The sequence below is a fragment of the Stegostoma tigrinum genome, chromosome 3 (genome assembly GCF_030684315.1).
Source record: "Stegostoma tigrinum isolate sSteTig4 chromosome 3, sSteTig4.hap1, whole genome shotgun sequence".
Lineage (NCBI taxonomy): Eukaryota > Metazoa > Chordata > Chondrichthyes > Orectolobiformes > Stegostomatidae > Stegostoma > Stegostoma tigrinum.
Genome location: NC_081356.1, coordinates 614,684 through 640,511, shown reverse-complemented (window position 1 = coordinate 640,511; position 25,828 = coordinate 614,684). Strand labels below are relative to the sequence as shown.

The 25,828-nt window shown below is 44.8% G+C and overlaps 1 protein-coding gene across 1 annotated transcript in view; it reads left to right on the top strand.

Moving 5' to 3' along the window:
- Positions 1-25,828, top strand: part of LOC125450680 (A disintegrin and metalloproteinase with thrombospondin motifs 19-like) — a 456,336-nt gene that overhangs the window by 387,748 nt on the left and 42,760 nt on the right. The window contains exons 20-21 of the mRNA XM_048526734.2: positions 4,319-4,523; positions 17,031-17,183. Of these exons, the coding sequence (XP_048382691.2) occupies positions 4,319-4,523; positions 17,031-17,183 (358 nt within the window). The remainder of the gene's footprint in view (positions 1-4,318; positions 4,524-17,030; positions 17,184-25,828) is intronic.

The following is a 25,828-nucleotide window of genomic DNA, read 5'->3' as shown; positions in this document are numbered from 1 at the left end:
CATTCCGCATGGAGATGGCCTCAAGGCCCTCCGCTTCTTCCTGTCCCGCAGGCCCGACCAGTCTCCCTCCACCGACACTCTCATCCGCCTAGCTGAACTCGTCCTCACACTCAACAACTTCTCTTTTGACTCCTCCCACTTCCTACAGACTAAGGGGGTGGCCATGGGCACCCGCATGGGCCCCAGCTATGCCTGCCTCTTTGTAGGTTACGTGGAACAGTCCCTCTTCCGCACCTACACAGGCCCCAAACCCCACCTCTTCCTCCGGTATATCGATGACTGTATCGGCGCCGCCTCTTGTTCCCCAGAGGAGCTCGAACAGTTCATCCACTTCACCAACACCTTCCACCCCAACCTTCAGTTCACCTGGGCCATCTCCAGCACATCCCTCACCTTCCTGGACCTCTCAGTCTCCATCTCAGGCAACCAGCTTGTAACTGATGTCCATTTCAAGCCCACCGACTCCCACAGCTACCTAGAATACACCTCCTCCCACCCACCCTCCTGCAAAAATTCCATCCCCTATTCCCAATTCCTCCGCCTCCGCCGCATCTGCTCCCACGATAAGACATTCCACTCCCGCACATCCCAGATGTCCAAGTTCTTTAAGGACCGCAACTTTCCCCCCACGGTGATCGAGAACGCCCTTGACCGCGTCTCCCGCATTTCCCGCGACACATCCCTCACACCCCGCCCCCGCCACAACCGCCCCAAGAGGATCCTCCTCATTCTCACAGACCACCCTACCAACCTCCGGATACAACGTATTATCCTCCGACACTTCCGCCATTTACAATCCGACCCCACCACCCAAGACATTTTTCCATCCCCTCCCCTGTCTGCTTTCCGGAGAGACCACTCTCTCCGTGACTCCCTTGTTCGCTCCACACTGCCCTCCAACCCCACCACACCCGGCACCTTCCCCTGCAACCGCAGGAAATGCTACACTTGTCCCCACACCTCCTCCCTCACCCCCATCCCAGGCCCCAAGATGACATTCCACATCAAGCAGAGGTTCACCTGCACATCTGCCAATGTGGTATACTGCATCCACTGTACCCGGTGCGGCTTCCTCTACATTGGTGAAACCAAGCGGAGGCATGGGGACCGCTTTGCAGAACACCTCCGCTCAGTTCGCAACAAACAACTGCACCTCCCAGTCGCAAACCATTTCCACTCCCCCTCCCATTCTCTTGATGGCATGTCCATCATGGGCCTCCTGCACTGCCACAATGATGCCACCCGAAGGTTGCAGGAACAGCAACTCATATTCCGCCTGGGAACCCTGCAGCCATATGGTATCAATGTGGACTTCACCAGTTTCAAAATCTCCCCTTCCCCTACTGCATCCCTAAACTAGCCCAGTTCATCCCCTCCCCCCACTGCACCACACAACCAGCCCAGCTCTTCCCCCCCACCCACTACATCCCAAAACCAGTCCAACCTGTCTCTGCCTCCCGGTTCTTCCTCTCACCATCCCTTCCTCCCACCCCAAGCCGCACCCCCCGCTACCTACTAACCTCATCCCACCTCCTTGACCTGTCCGTCTTCCCTGGACTGACCTATCCCCTCCCTACCTCCCCACCTACACTCTCTCCACCTATCTTCTTTACTCTCCATCTTCGGTCCGCCTCCCCCTCTCTCCCTATTTATTCCAGTTCCCTCCCCCCATCCCCCTCTCTGATGAAGGGTCTAGGCCCGAAACGTCAGCTTTTGTGCTCCTGAGATGCTGCTTGGCCTGCTGTGTTCATCCAGCCTCACATTTTATTGTCTAGAAACCACTGCATCTCTCTCCCTTCCTTCTTGTGGAATGTGCCTTTGCAAAGAAGCTGGACAACAGCCTTTTCCCCACCACAGGCACCTCAAGGACAATGTGGTGAGACTCTGGGCATGTAGGAAGTTTCCTACAGGAAGTGCTTTACCCAACATCAACGACTACATTGCAGAATTTCACCAAATAACTTTGACAGGATACTCAGGGAACTATCCAACAAGATCTACCATCTCCTTCCTCTGCAGCTCCTTGAGAATGTTATGTGCTGACCACTGTCTCCTGCAATGGTAGGCAAGGTAGTTTTCTGCATAAGTAGGGACAGGTGATTATGGTATGTTCCAACTACTTGAGGCCTTCATCAGCAGTGTGGCCAGACGTTATCCTTTGTGAAGGGGTGACATGGTGGTTCAGTATTGTCTCACAGTGCCAAGGACCCAGGTTTGATTCCAGCCTTGAGTGACTGTCTATGTAAACATTGCATGTTCTCCCTGTATCTGCGTGGGCTCCCTCTGGGTGCTCCAGTTTCCTCCCACAGTCTACAAATGTGCAGGTTCAGTGGATTGGCCATGCTCAATGCAGGGTCACAGGAATAGGGTGGTGAGCTAGGTCTGGGTGGAATACTCTTCAGAAGGTCAGTGTAGACTTGATGGGCTGATTGGCATCTTTCCAAACTGCACAGATGCAATTATTCTAAACTCGAGACAGGTAAAACCTCAGCTTGTGGTGAGACTCAGTGTTTGAAAATGGGGTCTGTGCAGGTGTCACATCTTAGGGGGAATGTTTCTCTTTGCAACATGAGTATTTTGGATTATTGCTCTAACATGTTACGTCGCATCTTGCAGGTTTGTTACTGACAATGATTAAGAAAATTTTCTTGGCAGAGGTTTCAGCACAAAACCACTACAAATCAGTTCACCAAATTTTTACACAAGGAGATAGCTCCACAAAAAATGTTGCAGGAATTTCCAGGCCAATGTACAGTCAGAAATGTCAGCTGAACAAGAGAATGTTCAATATGACATCCAAGATAAAACTCTATCTGTTACTTGTTGAAAACTGACCTACAGTATCCCATTGAAAACACAAATCAAGAAAATTAAATTCAGAGGACCATTGTTATCACAGTTACCGTTTTGCTTTGTATTGGTAGCACATCCATTCACAGTTCCTCTCTGATATTCTTCAATCAGTTATTTTGCTACAAAGACCCACGGGTATGTGTTATCAGCTTATTGTGAGCCTGTCGGGTCCAAGAGGGTCTTAAGGCTTCTGAGCCCATAAGGCCATAAGATAGAGGAGCAGAATTTAGGCCATTCAGTGGAATGAGTCTGTGCCACCACTCAGTCATGGCTGATATGTTCTCAACCCCATTCTCCTGTCTTCTGCCCTTAACCCTGGATCCCCTTACTAATCAAGAACCTATCTATCTCTGCCTTAATATCTTCAATGACTTAGCCTCTGTATCCTTCTTCAACAGTGAGTTTCACAGAGTCACCACCCTCTGGCTGAACAAATTCCTCATCATTTCACTTTTAAAGGGTTGTTCCCTCACTCTGACACTATGCCCTCAGGTCCTAGTCTCTCCTACCAGTGGAAACATCTTCTCCACGTCCACTCTATCCAGGCTTCTTAGTATTCTGTAAGTTTCAATCAAATATTCTCTCACCCTTCTAAACTTCAAATACAGATACAGAGTCCTGAACCATTCCTCATATGAGAAGACCATCATCTCTGGGATCAGTCTTGTAAACCTCCTCTGGACCCTTGCCAAGGCCAGCGCATCCTTCCTGGATACGAGACCTATAACTGCTCATAATATTCCAAACCCAGTCTGACCAGAGCCTCATACAGCCTCAGTAGTACATCTCTGCTGTTGTATTCTAACCCTCTTGAAATGAATGCAACATTGCATTTGCCTTCCTAACTGCCAACTGAGCCTGTGCATCAACCTTAAGAGAATCCTGAACTAGGACTCCCAAACACCTTTGTGCTTTAGGTTTCCAAAGCTTTTCCCTGTTTACAAATGCTATATGTCTGTATTCTTCCTGCAAAAGTGCATAATCTCTCACTTTCCTACATTGTGTTCCAGCTGCCACTTCTTTGCCCGCTGTCCGAGCCTGCCAAGTCCTTCTGCAGCCTCCCCACTTCCTCAAAACTACCTGCCTCTCCTCGATCTTTCTGTCATCTTCAAACTTGGCAACAATGCCCTCGGGTCCTTCATCCAGATTGTTAATGCATAATTTGTCACAATATTTGTGCATCTTGATTCTGTATTTCCACACCAGTATGAAGGGGCTAGCATGAAATATGACATGAGTTTTAACTGAGATGAAAAACAGCATCACGCTAGTGATAGACTTTAACCTTGCTACGTGCTAAGCCCTGGGTCTGTGGCAGATATGAAGGTATCAGTTGGATCCTGCTGATCCAGAAGTTTCATCAGAATTTGAAACTCTTCGTATTAATGTATTTTCTGATTTGCGGTTGCTTTGTTGTTGATGATAGGCAATTGTGATTTATACTACAAAATACTTTCTTCAATAGGTGGATGATGACAGAATGGACACCATGCTCACGGACGTGTGGTAAAGGAAGTCAAAGCCGACAAGTGGCCTGTACCCAGCAGCTCCGAAATGGAACTTTTATCAGAGCTCGAGAAAGAGACTGTTCCGGACCGAAACCTACTTCTCTCCAGCACTGTGAAGGTCAGGACTGTCTGACAGTGTGGGAAGCTGGAATATGGTCAGAGGTACAAAACTTTCTCAGCTTTTCTTTGTATTTTTCTTTAATTACTGGTTAATCTTTTATACCTTTGCTCACCTAGAAGGAGGAGCCAGTAAAATTCAAGAATGATAGTCCAGAACCAAACTCAGTTTATGTAACTTAATATGGAACTCCAGTTTGGAGCGTCATAATTTCAAAATTTTGTTATGTTTTACTGTTTTTCCTACATGCACAGATCTTTTTTAAATGTATCTCTCCCTGTGTCAATGGCAACAATTCTAATCCACACCAGCTGGTATGTGAGAGTCTGCCCTGGCTCTGCCACCTAGCCTGGTAAATTGTGAAGGAGCAGAAACAGTGGCTGCAACAGGGTAAATTAAACCCAACTTTGTGAGATCCAGACAGAATCGATGTGCTGCAAGATGGGGCTGGGCCTTCTCCTGCGTGTGATACCCTCTTGTTTAGTGTAGGAGCCTGCGGCACACGTCACCAAACCTCAGCAACTTCTTTGGATTCTGGTAGCTGCCGCTGTGTGACCTCTGATGTTTCAGGCAGGCACCATACAGTTACACCAGGATGTACATGAGGCTTGGCTAACTCCATCATTAAATTAATGGCATTGAGCGTTGCGGCATGAGTTGACACTGAACTAATTTCACCAGACTAAAATCTGACAGCAGCTAGTAGTCAGCAGTGTGCATTTGTGTTAAGTCTGTTTATCAAAAGCCTATATTAATTTACAATGTCATTTCCAATCAAAATGCGACATTAAATGGTGTAAATTTCAACATTGAAACAATTCACACTGACTTCATTAATATATTGCAACTGCATCAAAGCCAAATGCCAGACTCTAAGGAATTAATAATCATTTTAATAGTTTGCAGAAATTTTATTTATTCATTATTTTTTCATTGTGACAAAACTTTGGAATTTGTCACAATTTTCAAAATGTCCTGCAGAAACAATCTTTATGTATTTTCTAGGAAATCAAGTGGTTCTTTTCTGTAATTCTGGAGAGTAACTGTGTGCAGCATGCTTTTACTGCCATGCAGCAATGGTGCCCAGGGCACAGTGATGGGATTCTGAAGTACAGCATGGCTTACGTGACTCCCACTGGATTTTGTGAGTCTCTGTCACTTTTGTAGAATAATACAACCTCACATTATTTTTGAAGAAGAAAGATTAAATGGCATGGACGTGTTCATCATTCCCAATAGGGGTGGGTTTGCAGGCAGGGGCACACATAAAAACACTGTGCCTGCTGTTTGCCCTCTTGCCATGCTCCCACCACAATTATACGTACGGCAGTTTTGAGGAAGGGTCGCTGGACCCGAAACGTTAACTCTGATTTCTCTTCAGAGATGCTGCCAGACTGCTGAGCTTTTCCAGCAATTGCTGTTTATGGTGCGGCAGAGGCTGGTTATACATTGGAAACCGAGCAGGTGACACACTTCCAGCTTTCAGCAGGAAGTGGGAGGAGGCTGCCTCTTTTGTGGAGCTTCTGTTTCAATTGGAACATCCTCAGCTCCCAAACAACAGGCATTCCTGCATTTACCTCCCCCAGAAACTGTCCTTCCCACCCCATGGTGCCCCATCATCATGATTCCTCCACCTCCCCCTCTGCCACTTTTCTTTTAGCTTGTATTCAATTCACCAACAGCTCTCAGAGGCAAGATCTCCTCCCTAGGGGGCAGCAATCTCAGTAGAAGTTAAACCTATTTGAGCTCTATGGGAGCAAATCTGTAGGGGGAAGAGAAACAATATGTACTGTTCCAGCCCATGGCAACATCTCACTGAACGTAAAATCCAACCCCACTTGCCTTCTTGACTCAAGGGCTTAATGCATTACTTTATAACCAAAGCAAGAACTCCGTGAGCCAGAAAAGGTCTTCAAAGTCACTCTTGTCATGGGCAATTTGCCTGTTTGTATGTGTGCTCCACATGTTTGGGGGATCTGGACGACCTGTTGAGTTAAGGTTTTATACAATCTAAGAGAAACCCTATCTCGAACAAATTCAAGATATATCTAGACAGTTAGTCCCCAGTAATACAGGGCATAGGTCCCTTCATATAAAAATACTGTGACCCTGGGATTTCTCATAATTTTGATTTCCAGCTGCACAAACTCAGCCAAAAAAAACTTCATAATGAATTTAAACTCCAAGATGTTTGGTTGATCCTGTTGTTTTACAAGGACATTCTAGATTAGTAATGACAGTTGTAAAGAATTTGCATTTAAATAGCACCTTTGACAATCTCAGGTCATTAAAAAACACTTTTGCAGATAATGCTATACTTTTGAAGTGTAGACAGTGTTCTGATTTGGGATATTGTTGTAAGAACAATGCCATTTACTCTTTTATCTTATGCAAGGACATTAACTGATATAAGTGTAGCAAAATGCTTATGAAAATTGTAAAAGAGTTCAATACATCCCTGCCTGAATGATTTAAGCCAAAGGTTCTAAGTATATTGTTGCATACTCTTGCATATTGCATGTCCAAATCATGCTTTATATCAGAGAACTGATGGAATTTATGCCTTCCAACATTCTTTCATAAAACAGCAGTCATCAACACAGATCATTTGGTGTTAGTAAGTACTCAAATAAAAGTAGTGCATCTGAGTTAATTGTTGATCCGGCTGCTTCTAAATGCACTCAAAGGTTTAGTAGTATGTTAAGTACAACATGAAGTGCTAGCAAGCTGTAATTAGGTACAATATGTTCTGACTCTTTTAAATCTTGAATTACACATGGACATAAAATTATTCTGCAAATTCAATGGAAAAAGCATTTATTGAGGCTGATGGGCATACCTATTATATTCTTAACCTCGCTTCAACAAGTTGAAATGTAAAGCAATTCAGCTGCTATTTTCTCATTGATAATATGAGATTTTCATATCTGTCACACTTATTCTGCAAAACTGTGGATTTGAATTATATCAAATTTAAGTATAACTTTGAGATATTTTGGCCTTTTAGCTACAAAATCATTGAAAGAGTCACATTAAAATGTTGAGTTTTTAACCCAAAGTGTATTTTTAAACCAATATTGAGAAAGGTAGCAATGAAAATCTTTCCCGAACTCTGTAAGCAACATCCATTGATTCAGTTTGTCAATTATTGTAGGTTTAGGTATTGAGAAACTTCATGTACTGTGAATTCATTACAGGATGTCAAACAGTCCACAACATACTGTGGTTCCATATTGTGGTGGGATCTTGTTGAAAGGCAATGCATTGTATTCTGAAGCTATGCTGGTTTCATTGGGAATGGAACCCAGCTGAACATGGTTTCTAATCTACTGAATCAGGATTATTAGTAGCCCCCTTAAATTAGTCAAATATACTAACCTCCAAAAAGCATTTCCCTCTTTCGCTGTTACCTTTTAACCAACAACACTGATTTTGGCTTCTGTTGATATGGTGCATTTCAAATTTAATGTGAGAAAACTATGTTTGACCTTACCTCCAGGCACCCACCATGACCTCAACTACATTAGCTTCTCATTCTTGTCACTGCATTGCACTTGAACCTCCCCACACCACCATCGATCCCTTCATGCTCATGTTGACTTCAATACTATACTCACTAAGTTCCAATGACCCTGTTGACCACAATCCCTCCCATTCATGAGTTCACCTACAGCCTCACTTTCAATGACACAGTCCTTGAGATGGTACACTCCTTTTCGTAATGTCCACTCTGTCACTACTCCATAACTATCATGATACTCTCTGCCATTCAATGTCAATACCAGACACAGCCCTGGACATAAACTTTCTGCAGCAATGACCTTACCCTAAACTTGCATCACTGTGTGGTGTACCCTTCTCAGCCACTACCTTAAAAAATACAGGACAGACAGTTAAAAAGGGAGGGAGAGATAGGGGATGCTGTACTTTTCAAATAGTACAAGAGTGTGTGTGGAGACAGCAGTTACGGAAAGAGCACGAGAGAGCTTGGGGTCAGTGGCTTTTTGAGCCGGAGTCTGAGCTTTGAACTCTGTGACACATCAGGGCGGGGGAGAGTTATCTGGACCCTGTGCTCCAGGAGGCAGTGACACCTATTAAGTTCATTACATTAACTTTTATCTGTGTTACGGGGACAGGAAACTCCAACTAAGAGTGAAGCAGGAATGGGGATTCGGAGTTTGGCTTTGGGGGAGCCTCAGCCAGTGCCCTTGTCCTGTGGTTAGAAGGTTATTGCTCCTGATGTGGAGGGTCTTAGGGCTCTCCGCTTCTTCCTGGAGTGAGGGCCTGAACTTTCCCCAGCCACCACCACCCTCCTCTGCTCGACTAAGCTCCTCCTCACCCTCAACAACTTCTTTTCGAACTCCTCTCATTTTTTTCAGGTCAGAGGGGTGGCCATGGGTACCCTTGTAGGCCCTAGTTGTGCCTGGCTCTTCACAGGGTACCCGGAACATTCCTTGTTCCAGTCATATTCCTGGCTTCCATCCACAACTCTTTCTCCATCATATCAATGACATCATTGATGCTGCTTCACACGCTCGCCTGGAATTGGAAAAGTTAATCGATTGCTGCTCCAATTTCCACGCTGCCCTCACTATCACCTGGTCTATCTCTGACTCCTCCCTTCCCCTCCTTTATATCTCTGTTTCCGTTTCTGGGGATTGATGGGCACTAATATCCATTACAAACCCACTGACTCCCACAGCTACCTGGACTATACACCCTCACATCCCACTTCCTGAAAAGAATTCATTCCATTCTCTCAGTTTCTCCTTCTCCATTGTGTATGGTCAGGGAGCTTCTGAAATGTCCACCTTCTTCCTCTACTGAGGATTCCCTACCTCTGTTGCCGACAGGGTCCTCAACCGAGTACGACCCATCTCCCCCAAGTCCACCCTCACCCTATCTCTTCCCTCCTGCAACAGGGATAGGTTCCCCTTGTCATTACCTACAAGTCCACCGGCATCCACATCCAGAAGATCATCAGCTGCCATTTTTGCCACCTCCAGCGAGATGCCACCACCAGACACACATTCCCCTCCCCTCCCTTGTTTACCTTCCGCAGGGAACCGTTCTCTCCGGGACACCCTGGTGCACACTTCCTTCACCCCAACACCCCTCCGCAGCCACATGGCACCTTCCCCTGTAACCGGCAAAGGTGCAACACCTGCCCATTTACCCCCTCCCTCCCCAGTATCTAAGAGCCCAAACATACCTTCCAGGTGAAGCAACACTTTATCTGCACTTTCCACATTCTAGTCAACTGCATTCGCTGCTCACAGTGTGGCCTCTCTACATTGGGGAAATGAAGTGCGTGATCGGTTCAAAGGACATCTACATTCTGCTTGCAAAAAAGACAATTAACTTCCAGTTGTTTGCCACTTTAACACAGGCCAACATTCTGTCTCAGGTTTGCTGGAGTGTTCCAGTGAAGCTCAGTGCAAGCTACAAGGACAACACTTCATTTGCCGCTTTATCGAGTTCAATTTTAGGGCCTGAACTGTCCCATGTCCTAGCTCCCTATCCCAAACATCAGGCCTCGTTACCATGTAGCGTGCCATTACACACTACTTATTGTTAACCACTAACAGTCACCATTAGCACCTGTATACCCGCCTAGCCACATTGTTGTGAATTCCTTTGTCCTTGTTCTTCTTTCTCTTTGAGCTCCATCTCCATCAATCATTGACTTCTTATCCCCTCCCCCCACTCTATCTTCCACATATAAACCAACATTTTCCGAGCTACAGAGATAATGGGAACTGCAGATGCTGGAGAATCCAAGATAACAAAGTGTAGAGCTGGATGAACACAGCAGGCCAAGCAGCATCTCAGGAGCACAAAAGCTTTTTCGTAGCTACTATCAGTTCTGAGGCAGGGTCACCAGACCTGAAATATTAACTCTGATTTGTCCTTCACAGATACTGCCAGATGAACTGAGCTTTTCTCGCAAATTCTGCTTTTGTAACAAGATAAATGAGTTGACAGCATAAATAGAAATAAATGAATATATTTTGGTAGCTCTCAGGGAGGTGTGATTGCAGAATGACCCAGACCAGGAGTTCAGTATTCAAGGGTATTCAATATTCCAGCAGAAAAAGGTAAAAAGAAAAAGGAGACAGATTAGCTCTGTTAATAAAGGGTGGTAACAGTGTGGTATTAAGGATCAATACAGGTGCAATCGATTAGGATACGGGATCAGTTTGAGTGGAAATAAGCAACAGCAAGAAAAATATGTCAATAGTTGGATTTGCCTATAAACCTCCAAAGATTTTGCACTCCAGGACAAAGTATAATTCAAGAAAAAATTTAGGCATATAAGAAAGGCACTACAATTGTCACGGGTGATTTGATCTACATATTGACTGGATACACCAGATGGACAAGGATTATGTGGAAGACAAATTTGTAGAGTGCGTCAGGGAGAACAGTGATCACAAAATAGTAACATTTCAAATTCAATTTGAGGGCGAGCAACACACGTCTCAAACCAGTGTCTTCAACTTAAAAAACAAGGGCAAGTACGTAGGCACAACAAAGAAGTTGCCTCCTGCAAGTTGGAAAAATAGACTAAGGGCTTCAGTGGATGTGCACTGAGAGACATTTAAACTATTTCATAATGCTTAGCAAAAGAGGGACTCAATGAGAAGGATGATCCAGCAGTGGTTAACAAAGGCAGTCAAAAACTAGAGCAAGCAGGGAAAGCAAATGATGGGCTGAGGATGGGGAGTTTTTTTTATGTAACAGCAATGGATGGTTGAAAAACTGATAAATTGGGAGAGAATTGTTTATGAAAGTAAATTAAATAATGAAAATAAGTCCTAGAACAATCAATATATAGACCATGTTTTCATTGTTGCTATTACTTCTGAAGAACGGTCAATGAACCTAAAACATTACTGTTGTTTTCTTTTCCCAGATGCTGTCAAGCCTACTGAGTTCTCTAAAAAGATCTGTTCTTGTTCAGCATCCGCAGTTCTTTGCTTTATTTTAATATAGAATTCACTTGGATTTTCAAAAGACATTCAATGAGAAAGCACACTAAATAATATGTGAGATAAGGACTTCTCGAGTTGAGGGTGATATATTAACATGGATAGAGATTTGGTTAATGGACAGGAAGCAAAGAGTATCCATGTTGTCATTTTTTTTTAAGTTGGCAGGTTGTAACTAGTGGAATGATGCAGTGATCTGGAATGAAACCTCATCAGTTTACTATCTAAATTAATAACTTTGATCAACAGTCTGAAAGTTATTCCACTGGTTTTGCTGATGATACAGAGATAGATGGGTACATATTTCAGGAGGACATAAAGATATTACATAGAGATATAGGCAAGGTGACAGGAGGAGGAGGGAGTTTAACATGGGGAAATGTGAGGTTATGCATTTCAATAGTGAGAATAGAAAAGCAGAATATGTTTTTGAATGGGGTGTAACCTTTTGATGTTTATGTGTCGAGGGACTTGGTGTACTCGTAAAGAAAACACAGCAAATTAGTCTTCACGTGCATCAGGCAGTTAGAAAGACAAATGGTATGTGGACCTTTATTGCAAGGGAATTAGAATCACAAGAATAAAGAAATCTCATTATAATTGTTTAAGATGCTAGAGATGCCACAACTGGAGTGTTGCTCACAGTTTTAGTCTCCATAATGAATTTAAGTAAGGATAGACTTCAAGTTGAGTTGTTGTAATGTAGTTCCAAAGATTGGTTCCTGGAATGACAAGTTTCACCACGTTGAGAGACTGAGTAACTGAGCCTATACTCTCTCTCATTTAGGTGTTTGAGAGGTCATCTCATCAGAACACGTTAAATTCTGAAGTGGTAGATACCAGGAGGTTGCATCTGTTGGCTGAGGAATTTCAGAATGCGGCAGTATCAAAATAATGAGCTGCTCATTAAGAACTGAATTGAGGAGAAATTTCATTTGGAAGATTGGTGATAATGGGAACTGCAGATGCTGGAGAATCCAAGATAATAAAATGTGAGGCTGGATGAACACAGCAGGCCCAGCAGCATCTCAGGAGCACAAAAGCTGACGTTTCGGGCCTAGACCCTTCATCAGAGAGGGGGATGGGGTGAGGGTTCTGGAATAAATAGGGAGAGAGGGGGAGGCGGACCGAAGATGGAGAGAAAAGGAGATAGGTGGAGAGGAGAGTATAGGTGGGGAGGTAGAGAGGGGATAGGTCAGTCCAGGGAAGATGGACAGGTCAAGGAGGTGGGATGAGGTTAGTAGGTAGATGTGGACTTCACAAGCTTCAAAATCTCCCCTTCCCCCACCGCATCCCAAAACCAGCCCAGTTCGTCCCCTCCCCCCACTGCACCACACAATGAGCCCAGCTCTTCCCCTCTACCCACTGCATCCCAAAACCAGCCCAACCTGTCTCTGCCTCCCTAACCTGTTCTTCCTCTCACCCATCCCTTCCTCCCACCCCAAGCCGCACCTCCATCTCCTACCTATTTAACCTTCCTTCATAGCTAGTGCCCTCTATACCAAGCAACATCCTGGTGAACCTCCTCTGCACCTTCTCCAAAGCATCCACATCCTTTTGGTAATGTGGCGACCAGAACTGTACGCAGTACTCTAAATGTGGCCGAACCAAAGTCCTATACAACTGCAACATAACCTGCCAACACTTGTACTCAATACCCTGTCCGATGAAGGAAAGCATGCCATATGCCTTTTTGACCACCCTATCAACCCGTGTTGTCACCTTCAGGGAACAATGGACCTGAACACCCAGATCTCTGTTCATCAATTTTCCCTAGGACTTTTCCATTTACTGTATAGTTCAAGGGAATATCCAGGGTGGGAGGTGTGTTTGATTATGTTGGTTACTTTCCTGAGGCTGCAGGAAGAATAGATGGAGTCAGTGGATGGAGGCTGGTTTGGGTGATGGACAGGGTTGTGTTCATGACTCTGTAATTTTTTGCAGCCTTGGGAAGAGTAGTTGCTGGATGGATACAAAGCTGGCTTAGTCATGGAAGACAAAGGGTAGCAGTGGAAAGGTGTCTTTCAGAATGGAGACCAGTAACTAGTGGTGCTCCACAGGGATCAGTCTAGGGTCCTCTGTTGTTTGTACTATATATAAATGATCTGGAGGCCATGTGGATGGCCTGATAATCAAGTTTGTAGATGACATGAAGATTGGTGGAGTTACTGATTGTGCCAACGATTGTAAAAGGATACAACAGGATATAGATAGAGTGACAACTTGGGCACAGAAATGGCAGATGGAGCTTAATCCAGACAAATATGAGGTGATGCATTTTGGAGGGTCAAATTTAGATGTGAATTGTACTGTTAATGGCAGAACTCTTAGGAACGTTAATATTCAGACAGATCTGGGAGTGCAGGTCCACAGTTTCCTAAAAGTGGCAACACAGGTAGCCAAACTGATTAAGAAGGCACATGGCATGATGCCTTCATTGTCCAGAGCAGGGAGTACAAGAGATGGCAAAACATATTACTGCTATATAAAACCCTTGTTGGGCAGCATTTGGAGTACTATGCACAGTTTTGGTCACCACATTACCAGATGGACAATGAAACTTTGGAGACAGTACAGAGAAGGTTCACCAGGATGGTGCCTCCAGGGCATTGACTACGAGTAAAGGGTAAAAAGACGAGGATTGTTTTCACTGGAAAGACGGCGGCTGAGAGGAGACCTGATAGAGGTGTACAAAATTATGAGAGGCATAGATAGGGTGGATAATCAAAAGCTTTTTCCCAGGGTTGAAGTTTCAATTACAAGGGGGCATAGGTTCGAGGTGAGCGAGGGAAAGTTTAAGGCAGTTGTACAAGGGAAATTATTCTACAGTGAGTGGTAGGAGCCTGGAATGCGCTGCCAGAGGAGGTGATGGAAGCAGACACATTGGCAACATGTAAGAGGCATTTGGATGTTTACATGAATAGTGAGTGATTGAGGGATAAAGACCGGATACGGGCAGAAGATTTGTTTTTTAGTTTAGTCAGGGCATGATCATGGGCACAGGCTTGGAGGGCCAAAGGGCCTGTTCCTGTGCTGTACTTCTCCTTTGTTGTTTTGTTCTTTGTTCAAACCATGCTGTGACACATCCAGAGAGGATACTTTCTATGGTGCATCTGTAAAAACTGGTAAGAGTCCTTGGGAGTCTACGAATTTCCTTAGCCTCCTCAGGAAGTCGAGGCATTATTGTGCTTTTTTGATTGTCGCATCTTCGTGGGTGGACCAGGACAAATTGTTGGTGATCGTCACTCCTAAGAACTTGATGTTCTTGACCATCTCCACCACAGCTCCATTGATAAAGAGAGGGCCATGCCCGCCCCTCAACTTCCTGAAGTCAATGAGCAGCTCCTGCATTTTGCTGATGTTGATAGAGAGATGTTTGCCTTCGCACCATGCCGCTGATCACTCAATCTTTTTCCTGTATCCTGTCTCACTGCTGTTTCAGATCCGATCTACAGTATGCAGCAAACTTGTAAATGGAGATGGGGCAGAATCGGGCCTCACAGTTGTGAGTCTATAAGAGATGCAGTACAGGGCTGAGTACACAGCCTTGCGGGGCTCTGCTGTTGAGGATTATTGTGGAGGAGGCGTTGTCACCTATACTTACTGACTGTAACCTATGATTCAAAAAGTTGAGGATCCAGTCACAGAATGGGGAGCCGAGACCTAGGCTCTCAGAGTTTGGAGAAGAGTTTGTTGGGAATTATGGTGGTGAAGGTGGAACTGTAGTCAATACGTAGGAGCCTAACCTAAAGAATGAGGTTCTACAGCCCTGTAAACAAAGAATTGCATGATTCACCACTCTCAGAAGTAAAAAACACTTGTCCTTATCTTGGTCCTAAATAGTAAGCCCCTTATTTTTAAGTTGAGTCATCTGCTTCTAGACTTGCCAACCAGGAGGAACAATACCTGCATCGACCCTATCTATCCCTTTAATTACTTTGTAGGATTCAGTGAGATCACCTCTCATTCTTCAAAACATTACAGAATACAGGCCCAGTTTGCACAATCTCTCTTCATAGGATGCTCCTGTGATCCCAGAAATAATTCTGGTGAATCTTTGTCTCACTCCCTCCATAGCAAGAACATGTTCCTGAGATAAGGAGAGCAAAACTGCAAACAGTATTCCAGGATAATAAAGTGTGAAGCTGGATGAACACAGCAGGCCAAGCAGCATCTCAGGAACACAAAAGCTGACGTTTCAGGCCTAGACCCTCTGATGAAGGGTTTAGGCCCGAAACGTCAGCTTTTGTGTTCCTGAGATGCTGCTTGGCCTGCTGTGTTCATCCAGCTCCACACTTTATTATCTTGGATTCTCCAGCATCTGCAGTTCCCATGATCTCTGAAACAGTATTCCAGGTGCGGTTTAACCAAGCTCCTGTACAGTTGAAGCAAGACTTTACTGCTCAATGTCAATGTACCTTATTATAAAAATGAAATTGATTTCCAAGCGGCTAATGATAATCATCTTCTGCTCAGATATTAAGAAAAAAAAACCCACATTCTAAGGAACAATTCAGTAACAATTGTATTGAATGAATACAACCTTTCAGGTGTGATTGTGAAGATGATATTGTCTTGCTGTGTGATTCTTTGAAAACATCTATTTGGGAATCTGCAAAAATCTGGACGTTCTCCCTGTATGGTATTCTGATAATCCATAGTTCTGTTTGAATGACTCATCCATATTTCACCAAACATCTACATTTCTACTGGAATTCAGTGTATTTTTGATTGCCTTGTCTCTAACATGTGTTGTTATTTTCCAAACTCTGCCAAGGATACAGTTTCTCCAGAATTTCAGTTTAGGTACATGCTAGAGCCATAAAATCTGGCTTTTACAGATATGCAAAGAATTTGTTTAAAAAAGAATGGTTTAAAAAGCCTTCATGAATAGATGTCAATATGCATGAATTTCTACCAGTTACTTACTTTCTCCTTTCCCAGTTCAGACAGGAGTTAGCCTCATCATTAAATTTAAAAGTGGAAGCTTCCAAATAAACTGATCCATTTCCCAATAGATATGACAGTATCAGAAATAAAATGGTGGTAGTGTATTGTCAATGGGCCACAGTCCCAACATTAGTTAGCAACTTCTTGAGAGGAACAAGAAAATAAAATGTTTGGCAGTGTATAATCTTTCTGCTAACCAAAGCACAGAGATTAGCCATTTCTGAGGATGCAATAAATTGGCATGTCAAATTTTATGGGGGAAGATAAATTAAGACAAGATACCTATTGCTAGAACCAACTGAGGTTTCAGCTAGAATAGTTAAGCCAAATGATTTAGTATCAACTCAGTTTAGGAATGCAGACAATATAATTCACCTGTGGATATAAATGAACACAGATTTCAACAGAAACAGCTGTCACAAAATCTTGACATTTGCTTGATGATTTATCACTTTCTTCTGATTGCTGTGTCGTGTGTTTTCAAAATTTTAGTTTCCTTCAGGGATTTTTAGGAACAGATGAGTTGAGCACTGTGTCAACATCTGTAGTGGTGTTGCATATGGTGTGATGTTTTTGTAAATTATATCCTTATGTTGATGTGTGTTACAGTGTTCTGTGAAATGTGGCAAGGGGGCTCGACATCGAACAATAAAGTGTACCAATCCGCGCAAGAAATGCGATTTATCAACCCGCCCGAAGGAGGCAGAAGACTGTGAGGATTACTCAAAGTGCTATGTCTGGAGAACAGGAGACTGGTCTAAGGTGGTACATATTCAGCAAATCTGCTTTTTTTTGTGTAGAGTTCCTCTCTTGAGGGGAACAAGATATACGAGGTATACTTTATACAGTGCTTTCTTATCTACAGGTGCATAAGATGACATAAAGTATATGAATGGTTCAGTACAATAATTTGTTCATGTTGAGTTGTTCGGTAATTCCTGTTGAGCATTCTTCTACTTTGAGATAAACAAGAATTAATTAGATATCACAGAAGTGAAACATCAAAGTTCAATATTTTACCCTCCAAGTGGCTTATTAAGTTAATGCAATCAATAACATTAGTCCAGGAAGATTCCAAGAAATTACTCACAATCCACACTTAGGAAGCTAATCTTAACTTGGTGGAATTATAATTGGCCTGGTCTTCAATTAGGGAGAATAAAATTAGAGAGAGATGATTATCTATGACCATGTATTAAAACTGCACCACTTAGGCATTGGGTGAGGACTAGACCATACTCATGTATGTTACCACCACAGTTTGATAACAAGCCTTACCAACCAGTGATGAGAGGCATAGGTAGAGTGGATAGTCAGAAACTTTTTCCCAGGACGGAAATGACTATTATGAGGAGATATAATTTTTAGGTGATTGGAGGAAGGTATAGGGGAGATGTCAGTGATAGGTTCTTCACACAGAGAGTGGTAGGCACGTGGAATGTACTGTCGGCAGTGGTAGCGGAGTCAGATACTGTAGAGACTTTAAGCGACTCTTGGATAGGCACATGGAGGATAGTAAAATGTAGGGTATGCAAGGTTGCTTGATCTTAGTAAGATAATAGGTTGGCACAACATGGTGGGCCGAAGGGCCTGTACTGTCCTGCACTGTTCAATGTTCTATGTTCTAAACCTTCACTGCCATGGCTCAAACACTAAACCATTTGAGAAAAATTGCTTTGGATAGAACTAGATTTTGCAATAATCAGTTCTTTATAGAGTCGATAGCCAGAGACTATTTCCCAGGGCAGAAATGGCTAGCACGAGGGGTCATAGTTTTAAGCTGGTTGGTGGAAAGTATAGAGGGGATGTCAGAGGCAGGTTCTTTACGCAGAGAGTTGTGAGAGCATGGAATGCGTTGCCAGCAGCAGTTGTGGAAGCAAGGTCATTGGGGTCATTTAAGAGACTGCTGGACATGCATATGGTCACAGAAATTTGAGGGTGCATCCATGAGGATCAATGGTCGGCACAACATTGTGGGCTGAAGGGCCTGTTCTGTGCTGTACTGTTCTATGTTCTATGTTCTATGTTCTATGTTGAAGGAAGGAAGGGTATAAGATTAATGGAAAGTGGACTTGAATGCTTGAAATCACAAATGCCAATCAAATCAATATTTTAAACAGTAAGAAAATAGCCTTTGAAATGTACACATGAACAGAAGTGTTCAAATGAAGAGTTGCACTTTAGATGTTGACTTACTTTTTCCTTTCAGGGGTTGATTATTTTGCTGTGCATTTTCTTTTTATTATAATTACAGTAATATTTAATTGGTTCTCCCTTTCACTACAAAGTTCTTCAACAGTTCTAGCTTGCACTCAAACATTTTCTTGATTCTTAGCTCTGGGGTGCTCTGTATGTCACCCTTAAATACGGTAGGTGTAGTAGGCTTCTTACAGAATCATACCAGCTAGGCAGTGTCAAAAATGGAAGCCATTCTTACGCAGTAGGCAGTTTCCTTTCTTTTTCTTTTTTGTCCAAGACTGACTCAACTATTAGACCTGCCAACACAGCTGGGAGCCATTCAGCTGGCACCGGTAATAAGACATATTGGCAAGTGGCTCCATGTGAAATCTCACAGATTAGCATCTGCGCCTGTCCTTAATGCCAACTGGGAGAGGTCCAACCTGGTAAAATTGAATACGTCCAAAAATGCTTCTGCTGCTTTTTAAATGTTGACTAGCTTGGAGAGCATTTAGTCCTGAAGCTGCCCTGTCCAAGAGTGGCTAACCCTTTAATCTTCCCCTTGTGGAAAGAATTTTAACCACCCACATCCCAGGGGTCAGATTCAGGGAGTGGTTACATTGGCAAAAATATGTAACTTGAACCCAATGCACCGGTAATGTGCCTACTAGTTGTTTAAGTATGACAGGTTTGGATACAACTCCTCCAGAGAGTGGAGTTAGTGATTCTGATATTTAAATTCAGGCAGTTTTGTGAGATTTTTTACCATGATTTGAAATTGTCACCTTCCATAAGTGTTTTCTCTGGGGAAGAGATTATTATTAAAAGGTGGAGATAACACGGTGTGAAGCTGGATGAACGCAGCAGGCCAAGCAACATCAGAGGAACAGGAAAGCTGACATTTCGGGTTGGGACACTTCTTCAGAAATGGGGGAGGGGAGGGGGATTCTGAAATAAATAGGGATACAGGGGGAGGTGGATAGAAGATGGATAAAGGAGAAGATAGGGTGAGAGGAGACTGACAAGTCAAAGAGGCGGGGTTAGAGCCAGTGAAGGTGAATGTAGGTAGGGAGGGAGGGAGGGGATAGGTCAGTCCAGGGAGGACGGATAGGCCGGGGGACAGGATGAGGTTAGTGGCTAGGAGATGGGGGTGGGGCTTGAGGAGAGAGGAATGGTTAGGGAGGTGGGAACTACCTGGGCTGGTTTTGGGATGTGGTCAGAGGAGGGGAGATTTTGAAGCTGGTGAAGTCCACATTGATACCATTGGGCTGCAGGGTTCCCAAACAAAATATGAGATGCTGTTCCTGCATCTTTCGGATGGCGTCATCGTGGCAATGCAGGAGACCCAGGATGGACATGTCGTCCAAGGAGTGGTGGGGGGTGGAATTGAAATGGCTCGCGACTGGGAGGTGTTGCAGTTTGTTGCGAACTGAGTGTAGGTGTTCTGCGAAGCGGTCCCCAAGCCTCCGTTTGGTTTCCCCGAAGTAGAGGAGGCCACAATGGGAACAGCGGATACAGCAGACAACATTAACAGATGTGCTGGTGAACATCTGTTTGATGTGAAAAGTCTTCTTAGGGCCTGGAATGGGGATGAGGGGGGAGGTGTAAGGGAGGGTGTAGCACTTCCTGCAGTTACAGGGAAAAGTGCCGGGTATGGTGGGGCTGGGCGGGACTGTGGAGCAGACAAGGGAGTTACGGAGAGAGTGGTCCCCCTGGAAAACACATAAGGGTGGGGACGGAATAATGTCTTTGGTAGTGGGATCAGATTGCAGATGGTGGAAATGTCGGAGGGTGATGTTTTGGATTTGGAGGTTGGTGGGGTGGTACGTGAGGACGAGGGGGATTCTGTTTTGGTTGTTATTGCGGATAGGGGGTGTGAGGGATGAGCTGCGGGAAATGCGAGAGACACGGTCGAGGGCATTTTTGCTCGCTGTGGAGGGGAAGTTGCGGTCCTTGAAAAAAGAGTACATCTGGGATGTTTGGGAGTGGAATGCCTCATCTCGGGAGCAAATGAGGCAGACGCGAAGGAATTGGGAATAGGGGATGGCCTTTTTACAGGAAGGTGGGTGAGAGGAGGAATATTATAGAACATAGAACATTACAGCACAGTCCAGGCCCTTCGGCCCTCCATGTTGTGCCGACCTGTCATGCCGATCTGAAGCCCATCTAACCTACACTATTCCATGTACGTCCATATGTTTGTCCAATGACGACTTAAATGTACTTAAAGTTGGCGAATCTACTACCATTGCAGGCAAAGCGTTCCATTTCCTTACTACTCTCTGAGTAAAGAAACTACATCTGACATCTGTCCTATATCTTTCACCCCTCAATTTAAAGCTATGCCCCCTCGTGCTCGCCGTCACCATCCTAGGAAAAATGCTCTCCCTATCCACCCTATCTAACCCTCTGATTATTTTATATGTCTCAATTAAGTCACCTCTCAACCTTCTTCTCTCTAATGAAAACAGCCTCAAGTCCCTCAGCCTTTCTTCGTAAGACTTTCCCTCCATACCAGGCTACATCCTAGTAAAGCTCCTCTGCACCCTTTCCAAAGCTTCCACATCCTTCTTAAAATGCGGTGACCAGAACTGTACGCAATACTCCAAGTGCGGCCGCACCAGAGTTTTGTACAGCTGTAGCATAAACTCTTGGTTCCAGAACTCGATCCCTCTCTTAATAAAAGCTAAAACACTGTATGCCTTCTTAACAGCCCTGTCAACCTGGGTGGCAACTTTCAAGGATCTGTGTACATGGACACCAAGATCTCTCTGCTCATCTACACTACCAAGAATCTTACCATTATCCCTGTACTTTGCCTTCTGGTTACTCCTACCAAAGTGCATCACCTCACACTTGTCCGCATGAAACTCCATTTGCCACCTCTCAGCCCAGCTCTGCAGCTTATCTATGTCTCTCTGCAACCTACAGCATCCTTCGTCACTATCCACAACTCCACCGACCTTAGTGTCATCTGCCAATTTACTAACCCATCCTTATACGCCCTCATTCAGGTCATTTATAAAAATGACAAACAGCAGTGGACCCAACACTGACCCTTGCGGTACACCACTAGTAACTGGTCTCCAGGATGAACATTTCCCATCAACTGCCACCCTCTGTCTTCTTTCAGTAAGCCAATTTCCGATCCAAACTGCTATATCTCCCACAATTCCATTCCTCCGCATTTTGTACAAAACCCTACAGTGGGGAACCTTGTTGAATGCCTTGCTGAAATCCATATACACCACATCAACCGGTTTACTCTCATCTACCTGTTTGGACACCTTCTCAAGGAGTCGGTAGGCTTAAAATGTATATTGGTTTCCAGGTGGATGCCAGAGATGGAGACAGAGAGGTCCAGGAAGGTGAGGGATGTGTTGGTGATGGCCCAGGTGAACTTGAGGTTGGGGTGGAAGGTGTTGGTGAAGTGGATGAACTGTTCGAGCTCCTCTTGGGAGCAAGAGGCGGCGCCAATACAGTCATCAATGTAACGGAGGAAGAGGTGGGGTTTGGGGCCTGTGTAGGTATGGAAGAGGGATTGTTCCATGTAACCTACAAAGAGGCAGGTATAGCTGGGGCCCATGCGGGTGCCCATGGCCACTCCCTTAGTCTGCGGGAAGTGGGAAGAATCGAAAGAGAAGTTGTTGAGGGTGAGGACGAGTTTGGCTAGGTGGACGAGGGTGTCGGTGGAGGGGGTCTGGTCGGGCCTGCGGGACAGGAAGAAGCAGAAGGCCTTGAGGCCATCTGTATGAGGAATGCAGGTGTATAGGGACTGGACGTCCATGGTGAAAATGAGGTGTTAGGGACCAGGGAATTGGAAGTTCTGGAGCAGGTGGAGAGCATGGGTGGTGTCACGGACATAGGTAGGGAGTTCCTGGACCAAGGGGGAGAAAATTGAATCCAGGTAGGTGGAGATGAGTTCGGTGGGGCAGGAGTAGGTGGAGGCAATGGGTCGGCCAGGGGTCGGCCAGAGCAGTCTGGTTTGTGGATTTTGGGAAGGAGATAGAAGCGGAAGGTGCGAGGTTAGGGAACGATGAGGTTGGAGGCTGTGAGTGGGAGGTCACCTGAGGTGATGAGGTTGTGGATGGCTTGGGAGATAATGGGTTGGTGCTGAGGGGTGTGGTCATGATCAAGGGGGTGGTAGGAGGAGGTGTCAGAGAGTTGGCACCTGGCCTGAGTAATGTAGTGGTCAGTGTGCTATACTACAACTGCGCCTCCCTTGTCTGCGGGTTTAATGATGAGGTTGGGATTGGAATGGAGGACTGCATGTTCTGTGGGGGAGAGGTTGGAGTGGGTGAGAGGGTTGGAGAGGTTGAGGCGATTGATGTCTCGATGACAATTGGAGATGAAGAGGTTGAGGGAGGGCCGGAGGCCGTGGAGTGGTGACCAGGAGGAGGGAGTGCATTGGAGGCGGGAGAATGGGTCAGTAGAGGGAGGGTTAGTCTCACGATTAAAGAAATAAGCGTGGAGGCGGAGGCGGTGGAAAAACTGCTCAATGTTCAAACAAAACTTCTATTCATTGATGTGTGGGTGGAGAGGGACAAAGGTGAGTCCTTTATTGAGAACTGACCGTTGGTCCTCAGTAAGGTGGAGGTCTGTGGGGATGGTGAAGACTCGGCAGGGCTCTGTATTATTGTTTTGACTTGAGATGCTGGCTGTGAAAGTGGTGGGCAGAGTGACGTCCGCGGTGGGCAGAGCGACCTTGGCGATGGGCGGAATGATGTCAGCGATGGTCGGAGTGATGTTGACAGTGGGTGGAGCAATGTCCATGGTGGGCGAAGCGATGCCTGTGGCGGGCGGAGCAACATTGGCGATGGGCGGAGTGACATTGACAGTGGGCGGAGCAACATCGGCCAGCAAATCAGGAATGTTGTTGGAAGTGGCGTCCTCAACACTTGTGTTGGTGGCAGCGGCATCCTCGATGTCTGTGTTGGCCTCGGAAACAGAGGCGGCGGTGGCATCAACAGCAGGGATGATGGTGTCGGTTGTACCGGACGTGGCGTTACTGGGTGACAGCGGATGTGACGTTATCTGTGAAAACCGTTGGTGCTCCGAATGTGGCCATGTGGCTAATGGCGGTGGGCCATGGTTCTGGTTTGGTAGCCAGCACCAGTGAATTTAAAGTACTTTAGGTTTTTAGGATCTAATAAAGCCGAGTAAAATTGAAAGTTCAGGTTGTGGATCTTACGAAGGCACTTATTTAAAGGCACTCCATGGAGAAGGTTAAAGATCCTGAGATTGAATAAAAATCTCAGTGCTAACAGCACAAACTCCCTCAACAAGTGCTGCCTGACCTGCTGACCTTGTTCAGCAAATTCTGTTTCTCTTTCACTGCTCTACTCCCTGGTTGTTTGCAGAAAGTTACCTGGTGATGGTATTAAGATACTTCCAGTACATAAATGCATTTGGCAAATGAACTGTTTGCCACGAACAGCAGTTTTTTTTTAATATATTTACTCATGGAACATAGGCGTCACATTTCTTGCTCATCCTTAGTTACTCTTGAGAAGGTGGTGTTGAGCTGACTTTTTGAACCGCTGCAGTCTATGTTCTGTACGTAGACCCACAATGCTGTTTGGGAGTAGGGATGAGTAGGGATGTAGTTCTAAGAATTTGGTCCAGCGACACTGAAGGAATGGCAATATATTTCCAGGATGGTGAGTGGCTTGGAGGGGAACTTGCAAAGGGTGGTGTTCCAATGTATCTGCTGCCCTAGTCTTTTTTCAATGCAGTGGTCATGGGGTTGGAAGATGTTGTTGAAGGAGCCTCAGTGAATTTCTGCAGAGCATTGTAAAATGGTCTATACTGCTGCTGAGTGTCAGTGGTGGTGAGAATGGCTTTTTGTGGATGTGGTACCGATCAAGTAGGTTGCATCTTGAGTATATAAAATGTGAGGCTGGATGAACACAGCAGGCCAAGCAGCATCTCAGGAGCTTTTATGCTCCTGAGATGCTGCTTGGCCTGCTGTGTTCATCCAGCCTCACATTTTATTATCTTGGATAGCTTTTGTGCTCCTGAGATGCTGCTTGGCCTGCTGTGTTCATCCAGCCTCACATTTTATTATCTTGGAATTCTCCAGCATCTGCAGTTCCCATTATCTCTGCATCTTGAGTATGTTATGGGCCAGACCAAACCCCTCAAATTTATGAAGAAAATAATTAGCTTAACTATAACTCTATCGAAAGGCTTAACAAGATAATATAACAACTACCAATTAACTGTTCCAACATATTAACATCCCATAAGCACACCCTTGGCAAAGGCAAATTCAGTGAAATAGGTTGTCTCCTACGCAATACTAGTAGCAGGAAGAGAACCCCATTTTTAGCTGTAACAAAGAGAGGAATATGAGCTTCCACGTCTAGCTTCAAGATCCCAGCAACTGCAGAAAGCTAAAACTAAATGTTGTGATCCTGTGGAAGCTCAACACCACATATTCAGGCTGCTTCTATTGTTCTGACTTTAAAAAAAGCCCAAGGCCTGACAAGTTATTTACTTTATTGGCTTTAAGCATACTGCTTGACGCCTCTGACTCAACCCTTCTTTATAAGAAAAATCCAGGACAAAATACCCCTCTTAAAATCACAGAAAATAAAAACCAAAAGAACTGCAGATGCTGTAAAACAGAAACAAAGACAGAAATTGCTGGAAAAGCTCAGCAGGCCTGGCAGCACCAGTGGGGAGAAATCAGAGTTAATGTTACTGTCAGACCTGCTGAGCTTTTCCAGCAATTTCTGTTTGTTTCTTCGAATCATAGTATTGTGACAAGTGTTGCTACATGAAGTTTCCATATAATGATGATAACCAGGATGAGCGGACGCATGTATCCACATCTTAGACTAACTTCCCAATGGCTCAGGGTGCCATTAATTACATGGCTGCCAGAGAAGCTCCAGTTGAACCAGCACTATTCAGCAACTGCAAGGAATGCCATCCCAACCATGTTGAACTGTGCACAATGACAATTGATTTATTCAGGTTGTGTTCACTTCCCTGAGAACTGCCAAGATGCAGCAATGCAACATTATCGATCTGTACATTCCATTAAAGAGATTTTGGGGACAGAAAATGAAAGCCCCTCTAAGTCTGACTGATCACACCTCTAAGAAACATCACCAATGAGCACTGCAGCGATGGCCACGTGATGAAGCAAGCTCAAGATGCACTTTAGGTGCTCGTAAATCTCTGAATATACCCTTTAGTATTTGGCAAGGAGAGATTCTCTG